This window comes from Branchiostoma lanceolatum, chromosome 17 (assembly GCF_035083965.1).
Source record: "Branchiostoma lanceolatum isolate klBraLanc5 chromosome 17, klBraLanc5.hap2, whole genome shotgun sequence".
Lineage (NCBI taxonomy): Eukaryota > Metazoa > Chordata > Leptocardii > Amphioxiformes > Branchiostomatidae > Branchiostoma > Branchiostoma lanceolatum.
The window spans coordinates 11,680,380-11,699,792 of NC_089738.1; the positions used below are offsets into that span (position 1 = coordinate 11,680,380).

The 19,413-nt window shown below is 38.2% G+C and overlaps 2 protein-coding genes across 5 annotated transcripts in view; one reads left to right on the top strand and one right to left on the bottom strand.

Moving 5' to 3' along the window:
• Positions 1-47: 47 nt before the first annotated feature.
• Positions 48-7,640, top strand: LOC136423614 (uncharacterized). 2 transcript variants are annotated; one of them, XM_066411849.1, is made up of 8 exons: positions 48-203; positions 595-635; positions 923-982; positions 3,442-3,562; positions 4,081-4,223; positions 4,435-4,636; positions 5,767-5,892; positions 6,073-7,640. In XM_066411849.1, the coding sequence occupies exons 1-8, from the start codon at positions 158-160 to the stop codon at positions 6,336-6,338; spliced, it is 1,005 nt and encodes a 334-aa protein (XP_066267946.1). In that variant the 5' UTR covers positions 48-157; the 3' UTR covers positions 6,339-7,640. The 2 variants fall into 2 exon arrangements, with proteins under 2 accessions (XP_066267946.1, XP_066267947.1); XM_066411850.1 differs by having other exon boundaries at positions 6,076-7,640.
• LOC136423613 (beta-arrestin-1-like) overlaps positions 6,949-19,413 on the bottom strand; it is a 56,792-nt gene continuing 44,327 nt past the window's right edge. For 2 of the 3 annotated variants that reach the window (XM_066411846.1, XM_066411847.1), the window contains 9 exons: positions 17,345-17,412; positions 16,856-16,991; positions 16,361-16,445; positions 16,156-16,228; positions 15,665-15,808; positions 13,402-13,485; positions 12,952-13,037; positions 11,624-11,663; positions 6,949-9,690 (listed from right to left, as the gene is read on the bottom strand). In XM_066411846.1, coding sequence (XP_066267943.1) covers positions 9,588-9,690; positions 11,624-11,663; positions 12,952-13,037; positions 13,402-13,485; positions 15,665-15,808; positions 16,156-16,228; positions 16,361-16,445; positions 16,856-16,991; positions 17,345-17,412 — 819 coding nt within the window. In that variant the 3' untranslated portion in view covers positions 6,949-9,587. Of the gene's footprint in view, positions 9,691-10,669; positions 10,729-11,623; positions 11,664-12,951; positions 13,038-13,401; positions 13,486-15,664; positions 15,809-16,155; positions 16,229-16,360; positions 16,446-16,855; positions 16,992-17,344; positions 17,413-19,413 lie in introns of all 3 variants that reach the window. The other variant, XM_066411848.1, reaches the window with a different exon arrangement.

Here is a 19,413-nt window from a genome sequence, read left to right on the forward strand (position 1 = left end):
AGTTACCTTTGACCTCGACCGCTGTTTATAGTTGACACCCACGCCTTGCTTGCTTCCACAAATACCGCGCGGGATTTCCCCCCAAAAAATCATAAACCACCACTTCCTTCTGTGTCACTTCTGGGTCCCCACACAACAGCCGTCCGTTCTCTGTAACATGGCAGCGTTTTCAGTCATCGTTTTTGTGTTTTTCCTGTGTTCAGGTGAGTGTTAGATCGATGCACGATTTCTGAACACATCAGTTTAGGTCTGGGTACGTTGTTTTACGTATGTTCTTACTTGTTATACAATGTCTAAATTGTGGAATTCGTATTACAATTTCTTATGCTATGATCACATTTCTAAACCAGTGCCCGGTTTGCAACGAAGAATAGACGTGGATATCAAGCAATATACAGCAACTATGCTCATTTCCACACGTTTTGTGTGTTTTGTAGTCTTTTATATCACAATTGTCTTTTCCGCAAACTACCCAGCCGGGCCGCGGCCGAAATGTAACAATAACATTAGACAGAAACCGTGTCGTCAAGTAATCGTTAACAGATATCGTCCCTCTTACTTGATTGCATATTGCATGTATTTCAAAATATCCAGGTTTGTCTCTCGGTACTACTCCTGAACTGATGAATTCTGGGGTAAGTACCGTACTTGCTACTGAGTTAATGTGTATTTCTAGAAGGGTCCTGTCACCGGTAACGTTATAACCAAAAGCGGAAGTCAGGTTTGGCTTCTGCAAAATGTTTCACTTCCCCCTATGCTAATCTCGATTAACGCCTGCTTTTTGCAGAAATAAGGAACAGACTTCCGCAAAAAAGTTGTTTTCTATATTCCACAATGTGTGCCTGTGTACAAATCGATGTGATTACATATGTATAAAAAAAATTCATTAATAGAGATATATTCTTATCTTTTATTTACACAGAATTCTCGCTATTTTGACCCGACGTGTAACATGCCGGCAAGAGAGGGCGACGAAGGACACGTACGTTGTTCTATTAGTTAACATGTACCACAAGGGAAAGCAATCATTAAAGAAAATCCATTCATTTCATACAAAACTAGAGTTCCACGACCTCATACCTTCGCCGACTGATGTTAGCCTTTTCGAGTGAATGCTTATCACTCAGTATGCAAATAAGGTCCTCGATTGCATGAATTTCAAGTGATCCTTTTCTCTACACAATACACAGCATTAAAGTAAAATCTTAGAAAAGAGGGCCATTGTAGCATTTCCTCATATATTATGTAAATGAGGCCATCATGATTTATGTCTGATAACGTCCACATTTGATTATCTCCCAAACGCCACAAGAATGAAATCCCATCATTTACCACTCTGGAATTATAGTATTTTGTCATAAATTATGCAAATTAGGTATTCGTTTGCATAATTGATATCTATCAATATTCCTCTCTTTCTCAGTTACATGTCACGTGTTTGACTACAATGGAATGTAAGGGTTTGTATACTTTTTCACATCACAGATCCTGATTTGCATGATTCTTATACGATCATGTAAGTCATCACTCAAACTATGTACATTTCTACAAATCATGACGATCCGTCATCACCTTCTTGAGTTACTAGTATTCTCTTTCAAAGTTTAAAACAAACCCATACCTATACCTACACGAGTTCTCCCAAGAGTTATAAAACTAATCACTGTAAGAATATTTTTGCTTAATTGGTATCATAACTTTTATCTTTACTACAGAAAATAAGGCAATTTGTTGGCAATGTATTTGCTTCAATAATGCCCTTATTTTCATAGTCGACATATCAATCAGTTTTTATCAAACCTGTACCTTCCAACAGGGAGAGTATTAGATCGTAAGGCTGCTGTGTTAAAATGCCCGTGTGACCTCCCTGACCCCAAAACAGAGCCCTGCACCAGGCAAGTAAAGTATCACATGTGTCCTCCAGGGACGTCTCACAGGGAGCCTGCTCCGGTAAACTAGGTCACCTGTCAGTGCAATTTGACCTGAATATATAGACTTAAAAATAGCAAATTGAAAGGGAATTGTAGACATTTCCTTATAAATTATGTTAATGAGGCCTTGTCATGCGTGATTTTTGTCTGATATTGTTCACCTTTACTTAGCTTCCTAATGATACAAGAATGAAATTCCAATCATTTACTACTGTGGTATTTTCAATAAGTATTTTCTCATTAATTGTGCAAAATAGGTTACCGAAACTCTTTTTCAGCTAAATATGTCACATGTTTGAGAGTCCTATTTTGAAAGGCAGCAGATTTATAAACTTTCCTTGCTAATTATGCAAATAAGCTCCTGATTTGCATAATGAATATTCAATTATGTAAATCATTAATCGAGCTATCTACATACCATAAAGTCGATCCGTTGACCATAAGTCTAGTTATTCATGTCCAAAGGTCAAAACAAATAAATAAAAAACACCCGCTGCAGCTCCAAACAAGCCGCTAGAGGGCCCAAACGTGCACAACTTACTTCATGTGGCATGGACTATCTACCACACAAAAATCATGACCGTAGCACTTGCAGAAAATTCGACCTCAAACTTTGAAGCTACATTGCAGTACCCAAAGTACCCGCTAGGAGGCCCATCATCGACCTTGACCTTCCCCTTTAATAAATCTACCTATTCACTAAATATCATGCACAACCATCAACAGCTTCTCGAGTTATCCTGTCAACAAACAAATACGCATACATAAACAGCCCACTGCAGTACCGCAGGAAAATGCCAGGTGACCCATTTTTGAACTTGAGCTTCGGTTTCACAATCTCTACGTACCCACCAAAAATCATGCAGATCCATCATCAATACGTCGAGTTATGTTGTCTACATACAAACACACTAACAAAAAAAGTCCATTGGAGCACTTTAGGAAAACGCCAGGTTAACCATTTTCGAACTTGACCTTCGCTCCCACACCCGCCACTTACCTACCAAAAATCAACAAGATCCGTCAAAGTTCTCTCGACTTATGATCTCGACATACATACGGACCCACTTTACAGCTGGCGGAACCGATAACATAACCTTACCGCGAATGCATACATTCCCGGCGAAGGTAAATATTGATGTTTTGAAAAATTATGTAACGGAAATAGGAAAATATAACACAGTTGTTGGTAGAACGTATCGGTTAAATGTTTCAAACACTGAACACTTTACTCATTTTAGGCAATAATATCGTTAAAAAGGCCATGGCTTGATCAAGAAACAGATTATTACTGACGGCAAGCAACCTACCCTCCAATCCACTATCACTTTGAAATTAAATCGTGACGCCCTCTAGCGAGGTATGTGACCCCTTGCAGAATGCAACCAGGAGACAGCACATGCAGCATTCGTAAGTTTTCAAAGTAAGTGTTTGCTCGGACTATGTAATACTACACTGGTGCATTGTTGAATTGTTTGTCGCAAATAAAGGACTGTTTTTCTCCCCCCAGAGGTTTCCGTTCGTCATAGGTTATCAAGTCGGGAGCAAAGACCCCAAAAACCTGACCGACAACAGAGAGCATGATTACGACCATTGGGTGAAGTACGTACACGTCATCGCCAACGACACATGTGGGTATCTCTACATTCTGAAGCTCCGCCCACAGATAGCACGTCTAGCAAATCCCACCCTTCGATTGGCCAAATTGTTAACCTTGAATGATAGTTTGGATCAGAACTAAAGAAACCGTTTTGAAATGACGAATGTATGACTCTATGAATATATAAACACTGGGAGTTCGCAGGACCACTGACTTCAACCTGTCATATTTGTATGAAGGTTCATTTGTGACGGTAAATAACATATCACTGAATGTACACGTTATTTCCGTACACAAACTCGAGTGCTTGTCAACAAGCTTTCAACCAGTGCTCCGGTCCTTCTATCGGCGGCCGATACCGACCGCCGGGAACCTTTGACCCGTTGCTGACGTCACACTTCCGCTCGGGTCAAGTGACGTACATTGTAGGCTTCGGGTCAAATCATTTTGAGCACCATGTAACGTTACCAGAGCACTGGACGAAAGCTTGTAAGTAAACGCTTTACTTACGTATAAATTCATTAATAAATCTGCCATGTTATTGCGTAGGTGGAACGACTTTTTACATCATGGTGGTTGGGAAAGTTCAATCTCAACTGGCCTTTATTGATCCCGACAATCTGGTCCCGGAGTATGGGTGCGACCCGCTACCGAAAAACGCCACCCATCTACCGTCGTTGGAAGTTCACTGGGTAATTCTATTGCTACTTGCAAACCTAACTATTTCAAACGTTGGCATTCTATCCAGATATTGTTGTATCCATTGTATTGATATCCATATGTTGCATTGCTGTATCGTACATAACTGTACTTTTCACGATTTCTTCAGGTGTTCATATTATGGGAGTCTGTGTTTCGAGACGAAAGTACAATGTCGTTTGACTAACACCTTTGAACCTACAGAACGTTTCCAGTGCGTACTTGGATGTTGACGACAACGTCCCGTCAGAGTGGTTTGACTGGGGCGCCCCCAGCGACAGACGCACCCTCCTGATAGCACGTGTCCAGCACGTGTACTCGGTCACGCCTACCGTAGCGGTGAACTGCCATGTGACGCTGGGGCTTCTCACCTTAAACCAAATCACCATAAGAATTTACTATTCCGGTAGGTTACCGACCCCATAGGGAGTAGAGATTCTAGTCTCTATCGGACCTCACTGTCGAGTTGAAAAAGTCGCCTAAGGCCCAATTTACACTTGTTCAATAAAACTGTAGTACTACACATGGTAGTCTACTACTGTAGTAGACTTCAGATTCATGTCCACTTTACACTCGACACAGGAAGCCTAGCAGGACACCCCACTGTTCCTGATTGTCACGAAACTGTAGTGACCTATTGTGACCTTTGAAAAATCGCGGGAGGGAATTTCAGCATGTTTCTTATTTGTGAAAAGGTAGGGGTTTTATCTGATGCAAAATACTAAGGAAAAGGGCCTGACAGCTCGGTTTTACTGAGAAAACTAGAGAATGACCGCAGATGACCCGAAATGGAACACGCGATCAGTTCGAATCACGTCAGATCGAACATGGTTGTTGGCTTCGAAGTGAAGTCTACTACCACTGTACTACAGTTTCGCTTTACACCCAGTTCGAAGTCTCGCAGAACCTCCGCCGAAGTGTAGTACTACTACCCCCGAGGTTGTAGTAGACTTCTGCAGTAGTTTTCTTTTTACACACAGAAAAAAGCTGTAGTCTACTACAGTAGTAGACTACCATGTGTAGTACTAAAATTAAAAGGACAAGTGTAAATTGGGCCTAAGCCTATTTAGCCTTTATCATTACCATCGCCAGGAAGGTTATGTTTTCGTTAGCGTTCGTGTGTGAACATGATAACGTTAACTCAAGAATGCCTGGATAGATTGTCTTCATACTTTGTAAATGGGTAGGTCTTCTTGAGACCTCGAAATGATTAGATTTTGCGCCCCCTAGTGGCTTGTTTTTCCTGCGACCACTCTTTTATTTTCCTGTAGAGATCCTACTATTAGCATCTAGACTTCCACAATGTCCACGTACCTACTTTTCTGGTCACCTGTCGTCACGTGCCCAAAGTATTCGCGTCATGTTTCCCGAAGAAGGCTGTTGAATCAGTTGAAAGTTTGATTCATTTTGTCTGTTGCAAGGTTTATTACTTTACTATAGTAGAAATGGACATTCGGGCTAACGTATCCTCCATAACCAATGTTTAAAAATGTCTTTGTATCTAATCACTTTCCTGTTTGTCTAATGAACAACTAGGTTGCCCGGAAGGAAAATATGGCGGCCAATGCGAACATAACTGCAGTTGTCCTGACAACGCCACGTGCCACACCCTGAACGGTGCCTGCAAATGCCCGGATGGATCGACGGGGCAGTTCTGTAATGGTACGTCATTGCTTTTTCCTCAGAACTTGGCATACATGTAATTTAACCATGTTGGCTGTTAGGCACAAAATCTGTATTTGTTGCGGGTTAGGCAGCTGGGAGGAAGTTAAACTTCCAGAATACATCATTGAACAACTAACGACAATGCCAGTTCCCATTTTTGGCTGTCATCATTTTCAGAAGCAATTCCGTTGACAACACCATCGTCATCGGGTACAACAGACCAGGCCTCATCCTCATCAAACACAAATGCAACAGCAACGATCGTACCACAGCCACCATCATCACACTTTGCCTTATACGTTACCCTTCCAATCGTGTTATGTCTTGTCATTATCATAATCCTCGTGTTCTCCTGGTGGTGGATCTACCGGAAGAAAAAGACTGCCCATACACAAGTTGCCTATGAGAACAACGTTCTGTATGACGATGATGAAGGCATTTAATGGCTGATAATAGCCATAAGGACGAATGGTGCACAACATTTTATATCTTTTGTCCTAAAATGAGTTTACCTGCCTAAACTGTTAGCTAGTTCACGGTTTGAAGTGCGCACGCACAGTGTGATACATTGCAGGTAACATGTCAAAGTTGAAGGATCCTGGCAATAGTTACATGTACAAAGGATGGCCAGGGACTTTAAACTTTGACATATTACACACAATACATCACACTGTCAATAAGCCTATTAGCATAGCTATGCTCAGATTAAAGTGTTAAAATGTTTGGGCCCCATTGCAGCTTTCCTTGGAACTGGGATATATATTGTGAATTTGAAAATAGGCTAACTATATATAAGGCAGTAATTCATTGTTAATGGTGGGAATCAGAACATCATTTGTAGTAACACTTAATTTCTAAAAAAATGGTGACAATTTCGTAATAATCACAACTATTCAATGTCAGAGTAAGTTACAGATAATGCAAATAAGGAAATTTGAAATCCAGAAACAGAACTGGTAACAACCTCTGACTTCTAAACTATAAACTGGTGAAAAACTGCTACAGTCACTAATAAAAAACACACAGACAAAATGATACAAAATCCACATGTGGTTGGCATACAAGTTACAGTTTTAATCATAATCATATATATATAATATTTATACACAATAATTTCATATGATGCTAGATTATGGACAACACTTTTAGTTCATTCTGTCATGGAATATTTGGAACCTAGACCGATTAAGACTCAGACAGTAATCACGGCTCTACAACAAGAATAGATCTGACTATAAAATATCTGATATTTGTGTTGCTGGACACTAGACTTAACTGGTTACACTTTATACAAAACCAGACGAGGAGACAACAACGAAACTTTACACTCAACTCTACCTAGTATGTTTGGGATGACACGATATTGTACTACCTGAACACCAAACTTGTTTGGATCTGTGATTTCATAGTACGATGACTGGGGTTTCCTCATGTTATTAACTGTTTAGGTTGGCTAACTACATCTAGTGTAGCGACATGGTTTTCTGTAAGTGTACGAGAGAGTCAAGCATGGGAAGTTCACAAAACATGGCGCAATCAAGGAACGATTCACAGGGGAATAATGCTATGTCCGTGTAACTAGCTGGGACAAGCTCACAACATATATTATACGACCTCAGTATTTCTTTATACGGATTAATAAGGATAAAGACAATATTTGAGCCATTGAGTCTTTCAGCACAAACAATGTGTGCACTAGTGCTCTCATCATATTTTACTTATTATATCATACATATCTAAGATCATATCCTCTATATTGACATTATTTCTATTACTTTACTTGACAAGTCAGTATTTTTATACTTCTTGCTACAAGAATTAAATTGCTAGCTGATTTATATTTTTTCTATGCTTTTAACAATTACTAGAGAAATAAAAACTTTTAATTTGCCCATAATGAATGCAGCAAAGAAACACGATTCTAGCTGGCATAACACTTTTCTTTGGGTGGTTCACTGAAAAAAACATCACACTTGGTCCAACTGCTTTCTTTTATCGAAAGTGCCCCCCTTCATTTGTACCTCTTGCATTGCCCCCAACAATTACAAGTCTATCTTGTCTCATTAACATTTTAAAAACATACAACAAGACAGAGCTCTTGAACTTAAACTTGGACTTTCCAAGATGGTGGCACCCGAGCAGTCAAGGGTAAAACAAAACAGGTTTTGCTTGCACAAACCTGTACTGAAGATTAGTAGTCCCAACAGTCAAAGGCTCCCCACAAGTCAACGTTCAGTGTACCTTCTCCCTGCTGCCTAACCTTGTTGCCCCTACAACTTAGGTACCAAAAGGCTACTTCAGCAGGGAGAAGGTTAAAGATCTCCATCCATCACTTCAGGAGCATTAATAACCCTTCACTCTACAGCTGCACTTTCCATTAAAAAAGTGCTCTAAAAAACAACAATCAAGGTGTACTAGTTCCATCTGCAGTTCAAAAACTCACAGTTTTCACGTACATGTACAAAGTCTGGAGAGTTACAGGAGTATTACTTTTCGCATACTATTGATGGCTGTGTCACACATATATTTTTATATATTAATACATTATAAAATGTAAGGGTCGGATTCACAAAGCTTGGCCTGGAACCTACAACTGTACAAGAGCCAAACAGACAAGACATTACAGACTCGTCGTTAACAACAACAGTCTTGGTGTCAACCTTGAAATAGAATAGAATATGCAGACAAACATTCAATAGTTTACTCGTTTTCATGAATCCAGATAATGTCAGGTTATGGTTACTGTATTAACTAAGCAAAACATAGCATTTTCATTAGTCTTTGAACAGACAGTTAGTATTGTTGACTCAAGTGCAGTGGTCCCATGCATGTGTACTGAAAGTGTTCTTATGGTTACTTTAGGTATACAATGTGAAATATACATAGAAGATAAAAATTAACTTTCAACAATATGTATTACAGACAGGTTGAATTGAGAAACATAACCTGAATCATACAGGAATGAGAAGACCTGAAGACTTGTATGTTGTAATTTTGATTATCTGGATTTATGAAAAGATAGCTTGACTAGAAAGTACATGTACCCACTCTAGAAAATTTATACAAAACATCCACTTTACAAGACAGTTATCCTAGATAGATTCTGAACACGATATAAATGTGCAATATACTATGAAGCCATCGACTGCGATTCTATGATACATTGCAGACGAAAGTACGGTCCTTTCTTACCACTGACTATTCACACGATGGCATGGCAGTTACAAAATCATCACATTCATTTGTCACAATATTACACATATGAGTCTTGGTTATTGGCTAGGTGGTTGGTAGTATATGCGTAACTCCATCATTATCTATCTAACAAACAACACATTGTTAGCATGAAAATCAATCTGTGTTGGTAGCTAAGAAGAAGTTTTAAATTTCCATCCTGAGCAGCCTTTCAGGTGCCTCTGACCCCCTACTGGAGTCAAAAACCATATTAGGTCATGTGACAAAAGTTGCTGGGTCAGTCAACCTGACGAAGGCTAAAGGTGTGGCCAATAAGTCACATTTTTTCGTGTTGGATGGAAATTTGAAACTTCAATGAAGCAATGCTATCCAAAGGTTGTTATACAAGGCAGTCTGGGGAACTCCCTACAATCTGAAGGCAGTTCTGTTTACAAGGAAAATGGTGACACCAACTTTGCGGAACAGTCGGAGTGAGAGGGAGCTTTCGTGAGTTGAACTCATGCTTCGGTGTCGCCCCCCTCGTGGTCCTTAAGTCGCATGCGAGCGAAGTCCTCAAAGATTATGTCATCATCGTCCTTACCGTAACTATCCGGGGTTTCGCTGCGGAGGAAAGTAGACCAGAGATTTGTTTACACAAGGTTCAGCTGCTCTGTTTATGTTGGTACGGACAGCTATTACTATTTAACTCTAACCTACTGTTTCAGAACTGTAACTTAAAAGTGCATTTCATGATACATCTATATTTGGTGCGAGAAGGTACATGCACACTACAAAGGTGAAGGTTGGGCCACACTGATTTGACCAATTGTTCTTCGAGTCCACTTGCCTGAAAAAAAAAATCCTCAATTGCACAACAAATTGTTTGAACCCTAGAATGCTCGAGCATAAATTATCTGACACTGGTCATCCTTTAGAGGATGATGTGAGAAAAAAATGCTCATGGTGGATTTTCTAAACACATTCCCCTTTTAATTACTTTTTATTCTTCAATGTCAATGTTTTGTTGCGTGCTGCACTATTCTCTACATTGGCCCATGCGTTGAACTCTGCAGACACCATGTCTAGACATCTGATCTATGCCTATGATTTAGCTGAGACACTCAGCCTTAATGGACCACATTTCTACCCTTCAATGCACCCAATTTACTCAACGCATGTAATGCAGCAAAACTTGCACTTAGCCGGCTTTATGTAAGGCAAGCAGCAATGCGAAGGCCGACTGAAAGGAACATCATTGAACTTGGAGATCTTTCTTTTTGGAAATTGAATGCAACGCATTCAAGTGATTTATGCTTCAATTTGGCTATCATGTGAGTGTGACTCTGACCAGACTGTTAAAAGATTTCTAAGGTAAAGTTTAAAACTAAAAATTTAAAAATTGAGGGACGTGAAATGTTGATGACTTTGAGTGACCCAAGAAATATGAGTGATGACTGTTTAAAAACAACATCATATTATAAACTCACTAGATATCTAGTTGCTACTAATTACCTAAACCTTGTGTTAATCAAATGTATGATCTACACAACACATACGCCCCTACTCTACCAATGGAATGATCCATGCAATGAGAACGTACTCAGGATTGAGTGCAGGCCTTTCGAGTGGGCTTACCACCTCCGAGGTCTATTGATAGTACTGCATGCAGCAATACAGTAATGGGGGAGGGGGCAGAGAGACATGATAGAAAACAAAGCATGCATTAGGGTACCCTTCTGGATGAAGTGTTCCATTAAAGCCAACTGAGCTGCTTGCACATCTATTGAAACATGGTTTATCACGTTCCTTTAAACGTTTAAACTGAAAATATTGTTTTATTGCTGTTTGAAATTTGAATCATCACAACACAACCATTTCGCAAACAATGGCCTAAAAACATTTTGAATAACAACTATTTATATAAGTTGCATAATCTTATTATGTCACATCTGAATTTTGTCTACTCCACTTTTGTCTCATTGTATCAAATAAACTCAGGACCAAAAAATGAGGATTTCCTAACATCGCTGTAATATAAACTAAGCAAAAGCATTTCTTTGAACAAATTTCCAATACAATTTTGTGTTCATACAAATAACTGATCAGCCAAACTTTATTGAAGAGATGTGTAAGAGCAGTACAGGAACACCACATTCAAAAAGAGTATAAGAAACATGGAAACAGAGAGAAAGGAACATACATGTATGAAATTAGAAATGTCACTAATGGACTGAATAGTTAACTCATGCAATATCATGAAAAATAACTTCTTACTATGAAAACAGATCAATGTATGTAACCATGGTTAGAATGATCCTTTGAATTGATGACAACAAATGACTGTGTTCAATGAACAATGGAATAAATGCTTGTCTGGGTTAAATAAAAATTTATACCAGCTTTGACATCTTAAGATTTTGTCTTATCATCTCAATATACTTATGTCTGCCCATTTTCCATATAGAAAGGCTATACAAGGATTTTGCGAATTTTACCCGGCTTTACCAACCAGCTAAACCTTATTAATAAACATGAAAAAATGAAATTATTTTACCTGGTTTCCAGATTAATGAGGTTTGTGTCCACTGGTGCTTCTGTGAAGAAAGAAGGAATAAAATCAAATCATTTTGTTTCCATAGAACGCAATCATTCAGGACTAATCATAGACAAACGTTACACATTTTGAGGTTTTATCTTATTATCAACATGTAAATACCTTTTTAAAAGTCTCCCAAAGCCACACAAAGAAATTATGGATGACATTTGGACATCTGCAGAAAGATTTTCCAAACTGCATAGAAACGTTTTGCTAGCTTGCAATATTGTATATAACAGAAAGGAGCATTTCGAGGCCTGATATGCTAATGAATAAACAAGTTCTAGGGGCTCTTAATCAAACTTGTCTGACACCTACCCACACACCAAATATCATAAAGATCCAGTCACAACTTCTTGAGTTATGTTGGCCACAAACACAACCTACATAATTAAGCATTATACATACTACAGATGCAACAAAAAAATAACCTTCTTCCTGGAGGTAGGAAATGAGTAACTGGTATTGGTTTATGGTTGATTGGAAGAGCTTCAAACACAAGAATAACTAAATTGTGCAGCAGATATTAACTAAGTAACATTGGATGAATTACATATCCTTGGCATCAAAATTACATCAAAAGTAGACATGATACATATGTAGCAATTACAAGAGAGCAAACAACATGCAAATAAAAAATACTAAATTAAATCCAAGAAAATATATGGAACAACTTGCTATCTTATAATAACATAACAAATCAAATCATGGATTTTATTGAAAGAACACTTGGCAGCCCAAGAGCTGAATTACATAAAGCGATGTTGAAACAACAAGGCACTCTAATAGTTATTTCAAGGACATGTGTATCATTGCATGCCTGAACTGGTGACTATATTTAATAAATGAGTGTAGTGTTAGTACTGCTATGCTATTCCTTCACCAACAGATTACACAACACCAGCAACAGTATTATAATTATACCCGGCCTTCTGAAGTTCTGATGTCTGACTGTCGGTATAGAAACTCTTTAAAAAAAATGTGTATAAATTGTTAGCTTGAAAGTTCAACTGTGTTGATAGAAATCATTCTGAGACGGCGGGCGCCACAGACTTTCCGCTACTTATGGTCCACTGCTATCTGCATAACGTGACGTCATCCCAGCGGTGGATTGCTCACTCCTTGACAAAGACTGGTGTTGTGCAGTTGAAAATTTTTGTGTTGGAAATTACTGTTAAAACTTGTCTCAGAATGTATAAATTGTTGTATGTATAGGTTACTTGTGTTTTTATGTTTGTACAGCCATAATATGGGTGTAATATCTGAAATAAAGAAATTGAACTGACCCTGTGCCCTGTCAGGTTTGGGGCTGGGAGGTGGGGTCTCAGGTTTGGGATGGCTCATAGTGAAGGGCAGCTCAACAGACAGGTCTCTGTCATACAAGAAACAAAAATGTCATTAATGATCATGACTCAACAGCTAATTGTGTATCGGATACAAAACTATTCCTTATTTTGATACTCATAATGTGTTTCTTTTACAGTTCCAGTAAAATCATGAACACATGAATGTCTCTTTTCAAGTAGGTAAAAACGTATCTACGAATGAACCTACAAACTAAAGATAGATACAAACACCTGACTTCATTACGGACTATCTATGTATAAAATTTTGGCCAGAAACCTGGTAGATTCTCTAAACAGATAACCTAAGATTAAAATACCTGTATAGCAACATTTACATAAATGCAATATATGCAATATATATCATCCTATAACTCAGAATGAGTGACTCACCCTCCGTAGGCCACAATCAGTCGGATTTTAACCTTGTACTGCACAACTATCCCAAGATTCTCTCTGGTTGTGTCCTTTGTCATGCTGAAAAATACAAAACAAAAAAACATTTACCTACTACATACATGGCCTGGTAATAAAAGAGACAAGGGTGAGTGAATGCTTTTAGTACCAGATCTGCAAGCTGCAATTTGCTAATCCTAAACATTGCAGAAGAAATTTAAACACCTCGCAATTTGGCAAGCTATAAGTATACTGCCTCAGTAACTGTAAATCACATGTTGCAGAATGTAGAAATCAAAATTTTCCAGCCTAGCAGTTAACTTGTATTTGGAACATATTTCACAATGGAAATCGCCTTCAGCACCAGGGATAGCTACAGCCATGCAAGAGTTCTTTGAAAAACGAAGTATTGATTTGAATGCCAATCAGCACCAGGGACGTGTAGAGCGATATGAAGGTTCATTAGTACTAACAAGCAAATACACGGAGCCCTCAAATAATCTAATCAAGTTGGTAAATCAACATTCACTGGGTTCTTTTTAGGCAAGGAGTGGTACAGTTGATTAAGCCTTAAGGAAGGTGGTTGAAAAGTTACTGAAGTGTCGCCAGATAAAATCCATTTGGTTGTGTAGCTAAGGACTCAGTATTCATACATATGTCAGAGAAGAGATTTCAATCTGGCGAAATCACCAGTTTTCCCGGTAGAGATCTTGATCGAGGTCCGTAAATCTAAAACATTCCCTTAAAAACAGAACTTTGCAAGTTTGATTCATGTCACTTAAGATCAATGGATTGAATTGAAATTTAGGATTTATACATGGGGGAGGTCCCTAACACATTGCTAGCATCCTGATTAGAGTCCCTGTTATCGGAGACTTTGATCGGGATCTCTTGCGGTGGTTCTGCCAGATTGAAATCTCTACCCTGACATATATATGCAGTAATTGGGATGACATTTAGTAAAAGTGACAGATATGCATGTGTAGCTATGTGCATGTTCATGGAAACGGATGCAGTGATTAGATTGTCAATCAAAGGCAGGGACTAATGAAGTTATGTGAACGTATTTTAGTATTGATAAACAAAAAATGGAATGATTGACAGCAAGAGTGACAAATATAGCTCTGCCAGCGTTCTTCAAAGATGAATGTGGTAATTAAAATGTCAATCGAAACTAGGTACACTAATGAAGTTATGTGAATATTGCTTACTGTACATATACAAATGTAAATGAGGTGATTTGAATGCCTTCGAGCACAAGGGAAAGGTATAACTACATGAACGTTCTTTAGAAAGGAATGTTGTAATTAGAATGTCACTCAGCACTTTGGAAAGACACAGCTATATGATTGATTTCACAAGGCAGATAAAAGTGCAGTAATCTGAATGTTATTCAGCACCAGGGACAGATCTAGATACAACAATGCTCAGAATGTTATGCATTCAGCACCAGGGACAGGTACAACTATGCGAGTACTGTTTAAAATGAATCTTATACAATGTAATTTAATTGTCATTCAGCACCGGGGCAACAGTTATCATGCAACCAAGTGGTGTGGAAACAAATGCAGTATTTTACATTGCATGTAATCTAACATAGGTACAACTATGTGAGAGTTTTCTTAAATGAATGTAATAATCAAATTGTCATTCGTCGCCGGGGATATAGATATGAAACAATTACATGGGGTAGACATAAAAGTAGTGATTTGTATGCAGGCCATCCAACACTGAGAATTGATGTTGCTGTCAATGGTATCAGGATTTAGAGCTCACTGAGTGAAAGTTTTCACACACTAAGGGAAATTTGCTTGAAGAGAATGTCATTCAGCACAAGTGGCAAGAACCAAAACTTGTATGCTAAGAAAGTGACAGTCTTGGTATTTCAGTTGTCTTGAAAAGAAAAGGCATTTACGAGCATTTCAAAAATCCATTTCTTGATACAATAAGAATAGTATTTGATTATATCTCAAGTTGGTGTAGCGATTTCTTACAAAAAATGAACCTGTGAAAAACAAAGGTATTGTTTTTGGTGTCTGCTTGTCTGTGTTTCTGGATATTTCAGCCAGCAATTGAAATGAATTATGCTAATAACAACACTTCTTTTCATAAGAAATAAACAAGATAAAGCACAAAATTGTTTACAAAAGCTCTAAATATTACGATAGCTCTAAATATCTCACAAAGTTTTCTGACTCTGGTTTGTGGAAAAAAAGTCTTTTAATGCAGCACTGTTCCTACAGATGTCTAGGAGTCTTACATGGTGGACGAGGCCAGGTTGGTGTCCTCGTGCTTTAGTTTGCCGTCCAACGCCAGTCCGCGTTTGTCCAGGTTGTTCTTCAGTAGCGGACAGACCGTGTACACTTTCGATAACGTCTGGCTGGGGCCAACAGGAAAACCGTCCCTACATAAAACAAAAAAACAAACAAACAAACAAAACACAAATTACAAGTTAAGAACACAGCTAGGGTAACGTGTATGAAAGCATGATAACCTTATCTAAGTTCTACATGTCGCTATGGTCTATGATATGCCATGTAGTTCAGACTATTAATTATGTAAACCTTGCATAGACATCTACCTCAAAAATCTGTCAATGTCAGCAAGGTGCAATGTAACTTGCTGCTGTGTGCCATCATGCATGACAGGAGAGAAAACCTCAACTGCACCACTACAGATAGCAAACAGGGATAAGAAGATGGGAATACCTTGACTTGATGAGTGTCAAGTTCATTTGTAGGGGAGACTTACTCTGTTTCCAGGATGGCAACTGGACACTTGTACTGAGCCGTGGAGAACAGGCAGATGTCGGCAAACTGTCGAACTGGGAAGAGAAACAGGAATAAAATACATGCGCATTAAATATGACATTTTTCTAATAACCACTATTGTTTTACAAAATTACCAAAAATGTCAACCTTAAAGAATAACTTCAAGAACTGCTGAGAAATCTCACCTGATATTCTGATTTTCTTGACTGTCTTGTTGGAGTTGTTGGTTATCTGCACGTTAACGTTGATGGGCTCCCCATGGTAGTACAGCTAAACATAACAGGCATAAAGAAGACATGACTAAAGGATGGACAAGGAAACATTGTGGGTATACCATAGTAGGACATGCAACACAGTAATTTCCATATCTCTCCCAAATATTCATGTTGACATGTATTCTACAGTATCTCACAGGGTTCTACTTGTATTCCAAGGGCTTCCAAAAAAATAATTCAAATGCACTTGCGCTTAACATGCGCTGCTGTTACAAATTTGAATACCAGATTTGGATGTTGAATTTGATGTTCTTTCAGTTTTTGCTTGAGGACAAATAATTTTCTAAACTCCTTGTGCATTTCAAAAACATGGGATAGGAAAATGTTTCTGACTGCCCCATTAGAGTTCTAAATGGAATGATTAAAACTTTTAAAAGGAAATTGTTTATGAAAGACTTTCCTGACCTCTTTATCCAGCGAACACTCCAGATGTAGAGGGTTGGCGCTCATCATGAATTCTCTACTGGCCTCTGCGAAGGGCTGGGGTCCAGGCGTCGAGGGGGCGTACGTCACTTTTCGGATGGCAAGTCGTACAGAGTTTCTGCGGACGATGTTAGAGAAGCCCACAAATATTACGAAAAAGTAAACTTCTCTTCCAACACTTTATGAAATTAAAGTTATTCAAAATTCAATATGTCACTCCTGCCTTCATCAGAAAGAATGACCCAAAACTTGTCATGTGACCTTATGGACACATGACTCATAAGGTCACATGACTTCAGCAATGGGTCAAAGGTGACAGAATGTCTTGCATACAATAAGATGAATTGAATTACCGCAGCAATGGTTGATATACAGAAGGAATGGGTGGAGACCTTTCAAAATGTCCTTTTTTTCAACTACATGAAGATCAAAACAAGCATTAATGTAGTCTATAATATTATGTTCCTTTACCTTTTGTGAGCTTTTTCTTCTATGCTGTCTGCAACAAATGCCTTCAGTTCATAGTCCACACCACATGGCTGGAAGGTAAAACAAAAGCAACTGAATACCAGGGCAGAGAATCATGGTGAAGGTGTAGGGCTAATAGGCTGCTCTATACTACATGGTCTGTGGTGACTGAAAACAGCTCCAACAAAAAAATGTTGTGAGAATGTGATAAAACTCTGATTTGAAAATAGTAACTACTCGCGTGAGGAGGGTTAATTTGTTGTTGTTATTGAGGGTTAATTGACTCAATTAAAAATGCCTACAATTAAGTTTTGGGGATTTTTGGCTACGGCTTCTTATAATACTACGTGGTATGAAATAAACTGGATATTAACAATGATTTGGTGACATTTAGTTGTTGTTCCCAAAGCTACAATGTAACTGTGGAATGGAACGAACATGATATTAGTAATGATGGTTGGAGGTTAGCATTAATTTTACTGTTTCTAAGATTAATAGTTACTGCAGTATTAGGACAATAGTATCATAATGAAGCTCTAAGGATATTAATGTGGTTTCTAGGACACAGACAAATCATATTTGGTAATGAAGGACTACCAATAGGACTACATTTAGTACAATGTGATACATGTATTTGTTAATTGTACCTACACTTGAAGGATGTTGGGCATTAGACTAAACATTACACTAGATGAAAACCGGTGTGTTATTACACCGAAGATTAGGGGACATATGATTGTCATTTCTATGACTAAAAAAAAAGTGGTAATTAAGTTAATATGTCATTTGCACAAAAGGAGGCTAAGACTAATTGTGGAATGGCACAAAAGTTATATACCATGAAGGTTTGAAAACATTTAATTTTACCAAGACTTAAGACTGTGATTTGTGGTAAAACTTTTTTTAACTGATGGTTAGTAGCCTGAGTGTCATCCTGTTTATATCCAGGCTCTACCTTCATCAAAGATTTGGTGAAGGTAGAGCCTGGAACTAAACAGGATGACACTCAGGCTAGATGATTAGTGGATGTTAAGACAGTTCTAAAGCTAACTGTAACATGAGATGAATATGCTATAAGTATTAAAGCTTAGGGTACATTTAACTTGTTTTGATGTGATATGGAATGAGTATGTTATTTGACAGTTTGGGGAAGACTTCTATGGTATTTTCTAGAACTAACTGGTTAGAATGGGATATTTATTTCCATTAAAACTTACTGTTTCCTGGGTTGGCATGGTTCAAGCAAACAACTTACTTTAGAGTTTTTAGGACTTATTTGGCAGAGTAGTTAAAACTATAGCATAGAAAATCCATGGGGGGATGCCCCTGCCAAAAAAGTCCTGTAGGGTAAGAAAAAAACCTAGCAGGAGAGTCATTGTCAAAACAGAAAAATTGGAATCACTCATAGGATCCTACAATGATTATGCATGCAAATATTGCCATGTAAACTCATGATCATAGGCTTTAGAAAACGCCCCTTAGCTAGTCAAAGGGTAGGAAAACAAGGATTATACACATGAGTATTATCTCCAGCTTACAATCCATAATACCATTTCCCTATGCCCGACCAATATAATTCTCTTGTTTTTGATAGCTGTACCTCTTTCAGGTTTAAGAAAAAAATCATACACTTTGAAAAGATTGAATGTATCATTCAGTATATGAATCAAACCCAAATGTTCATAGTCATATTTTGGCACCAACAGCTTAAACAATTGTGTAAAAATAAAAAACTAAGACAACAGATTTGGGGAGATCCTATTAAACTTTGAAAGTGAGTAAAAAGAGCTGCACTGAATAAAAATGACAGAGTTTTTAAAAGTCTGTCCAATATAGATGACCTCATTATGCACTGTCTCAGATTTGTCATAGAAAAATATTTGCTAATGCCTCTAGTCAAACATACTAGTCAATACGAAATGTATGTTCATTCAACGTGATGTCTAAACATTTCTGAAGACAGATAACAGTCCCCTGAGAGGTGACCTATTTTCAATGTCAGGGCCATGTCCCCGTTTCTGCATACTCTCCAAGCAGAGGTTGGGTTTTCGGCTTGTTTTTTTACAGCTTTT

What these genes read in the sequence shown, in the direction of transcription:
- LOC136423614 (XM_066411849.1), top strand. Translation starts at nt 158, where the DNA reads ATGGCAGCGTTTTCAGTCATCGTTTTTGTGTTTTTCCTGTGTTCAG. An exon ending in GAGAGGGCGACGAAGGACAC is followed by an intron (nt 983 to 3,441) that starts GTACGTTGTTCT and finishes TTCTCCCCCCAG; the next exon opens with AGGTTTCCGTTCGTCATAGG. An exon ending in CGTCATCGCCAACGACACAT is followed by an intron (nt 3,563 to 4,080) that starts GTGGGTATCTCT and finishes GTTATTGCGTAG; the next exon opens with GTGGAACGACTTTTTACATC.